A 3,118-nucleotide genomic window follows, 5' to 3' on the forward strand; every position below is an offset into this window, starting at 1 on the left:
GCTTTATACTTAAAAAACAAAAGTATATAATGTGTAGAATGAAAATGATAACGCATAATATGAAGATAATAATGTTTAGAAGATAATAAGAAATTAAGAAGTTGCGGGTTCGAGTCTCCTATCTTTTCAAATTTTGCCAATGATTAATAGCTCAAATGATATAGTCTTCCCATACTCAATTAAGAGGTTGCGGGTTCGAGTCTTCTATTTTTGGTAAAAAAAAATAAAAAATTAATTATTTAAACTTGCTTTATTTAAAAATTTGAATTGTTTAGACTAATTTTTTATTTAAAAATTTAGGCCTTTTTTATTATCCCCTAGCATTACTAAATAATGGAAATTCTAGAAGGGCGTGGCGTCTATAAATTTTGATCAACTTGAAATGCAATTGCATTCTGCTCTGCTTCTAGTTTTGTGTTCAATACTTCACTATAATTTATTTCATCAAGTATGCGTAAACATTCAATATTAACGGAACAGAACGCCTTCTTTGAATATGAATGCTTCCGAGATAGCAATGTTTGACAATTTAAAGCTTAAATTAAACCAGTCTCCAACAATAATTAATATTCTTCAGCCAAGCAGCAATGGAAAGAAAAATGAAAAATCAACGAATAACATGATCGGCGTAGCAATGAGTCAGCACGTTCATAAGTTCACATACACACCATCTCATCCTCATTCGATCTTCATGACCCCATTATATGCCTATAAATAGACGCCATTCCTCTCTTCATCAACCACACACACACTACAAAACTAATTTAAGCTCACTTCTTACCATCTACTTCTCATTCCTTCCCTTAGCTTCTTAATTCACAATCATGGCCGTCTTCACTTTCGAGGATGAAATCACCTCCACCCTGCCCCCCTCCAAGCTTTACAATGCTATGAAGGATGCCGACTCCCTCACCCCTAAGATTATTGATGACGTCAAGAGTGTTGAAATCGTTGAGGGAAACGGTGGTCCTGGAACCATCAAGAAACTCACCATTGTCGAGGGTCAGTAACTATTCATTTCAGTAAACATACATACTATATGTGTGATAATAATTATGTGTTGTGAATTGTAATAATAATAATGATATATATGCAGATGGAGAAACCAAGTTTATCTTGCACAAAGTGGAGGCAATAGATGAGGCTAACTATGCATACAACTACAGCGTGGTTGGAGGAGTGGCTCTGCCTCCCACGGCGGAGAAGATAACATTTGAGACAAAGCTGGTAGAAGGACCCAACGGGGGATCCATTGGAAAGCTGAGTGTGAAGTTCCACTCGAAAGGAGATGCGAAGCCAGAGGAGGAAGACATGAAGAAGGGTAAGGCCAAGGGTGAAGCTCTCTTCAAGGCTATTGAGGGTTATGTCTTGGCCAACCCTGCTCAATATTAAAACACTTTGCTCCATCTTGATACGCACTTGTTTTTTTAGACATGTTTGTGTGTACGCGCGCTTCAAGTAATTGCTTTTTTGTTCTATGCAATAAAAAAGTGTTGCCTTTTTTTATCTTTAGCTGCAGCTTTGTCTGAGCTTCATATCAATAAAATTTAGTATCAAAGAAATTTGATAATTTGAATGATTATTATACTATCCAAATATCATTTTAGTATTTTAATTCGTAGTTTGTTTGCTTTAATTTTGATAGGAAAATATATATTTTTTAATATTTTTAAAATTTTAAAAAAAATTCTCTCTGAAATTTAATTTGCTTCAGTTTTATTTCTAACATTTGAAAAAATTTTCACTTATGTCCCACTCTTTATTTTTTGTTTTTAATTTTAACCTTATCCAAACTAATCCTAATGTTAACTCTAATCTTAAATAATTTCTAATCCAACCTTAACCTTAAATCCCTAATTCCATATTTCTTCAACCCTTTATTTTATCTCTTCTACTATATATATCATTGCCAACTCTACTACCACACCCCTCATTTTAGGAGTCTTTATGGATCGGGTGAAATCAGGTTGGATATGGCTCAGACCCGACCGAAATATATATATCGGCCTATTTGTTAGGTTCGAATCCGACCATAAACTCGATGAAATCTAAACATTTTCGAGCCACGATTATACCGGATAAAAATCGAGGAAAAATCGGACTGTTAACATTACATTACCTTAATATCTTCTTGTAAGCTAGCATGTAAAAATATCCAAATTTTCAAGATCCATTATTTGAGATGGTAAAATTCACTTAGAAAAATATAACATGAACCAATCATTCTCTAAAATTAAAGCATAACCACAATCAACACTAATATTGTCTAACAACACCAAATATTTAAATCAATACAAATAACACAATATTATGCATTAGTCTAAATTCTTATGTATTTTAAACGTAAAACATTAACTTGTAGTCTTATAATGACTAATAACACAAAATATTAAGATTTACAATGCTTAAATTCTACATAAGAATAGTCATCATCCATTATTAATAACACAAAATATTAATTGTGTAGGATGACCGGGCCACCGGATCGGACTCAGGTGACCCGAACTATAGCCTGAACCCAACTTGAAATAATGATCGGGTCTATTTTTGAGACCCTTTATCTGACTCTAAATCCGTTGAAATCACACCAAATTAACCCCTAAAAGATTTAGAACCGGACCAAATTTTCAGATCGGACCGAACCATACACAGCCCTACCTCATTTTATCATTGTCATAGCCAGTAATGGCGGAGGACGAATGCATATAGAAGGACGAGTTAGAATATAAACTGTAAACCAGAGTAGTATTACATATGTATTAAATCTTCCCACACGCGACACTAGTAATAATAACGATGATGATGTGATTGGTTTTCTGTGTTTTTTCTTTTTTCTGTTAAATTGATATATCACATTAAAGTGGTCCATCAATGTTGAATTAAAAAAAAGCGAATGCTAGTAGACGTTAAGTTTTTGATGAAAATTTAGGTGAAGTCAATTTTACATAAAGTTGATATTTGAGAGCTATATATAGATAAACAGGTGTCAAAATTTTAGAATGTTGTGGCATGTAATTGTTACAATTGATGTACTTCAAAAGTCACACTCACACATTTATTTTTTTTTTTTTATAGTAATACGACCCACACATTTTTAAAGATTTATTTTTTTAGTCCC

The 3,118-nt window shown here is 33.0% G+C and overlaps 1 protein-coding gene across 1 annotated transcript; it reads left to right on the forward strand.

The window, feature by feature from the left end:
- On the forward strand, positions 724-1,512 carry LOC107639501 (pathogenesis-related protein 2-like). Its single transcript, XM_016343015.2, has 2 exons — positions 724-1,002; positions 1,097-1,512. The coding sequence occupies exons 1-2, from the start codon at positions 825-827 to the stop codon at positions 1,390-1,392; spliced, it is 474 nt and encodes a 157-aa protein (XP_016198501.1). The 5' UTR covers positions 724-824; the 3' UTR covers positions 1,393-1,512.

The sequence above is a fragment of the Arachis ipaensis genome, chromosome B01 (assembly GCF_000816755.2).
Source record: "Arachis ipaensis cultivar K30076 chromosome B01, Araip1.1, whole genome shotgun sequence".
NCBI lineage: Eukaryota > Viridiplantae > Streptophyta > Magnoliopsida > Fabales > Fabaceae > Arachis > Arachis ipaensis.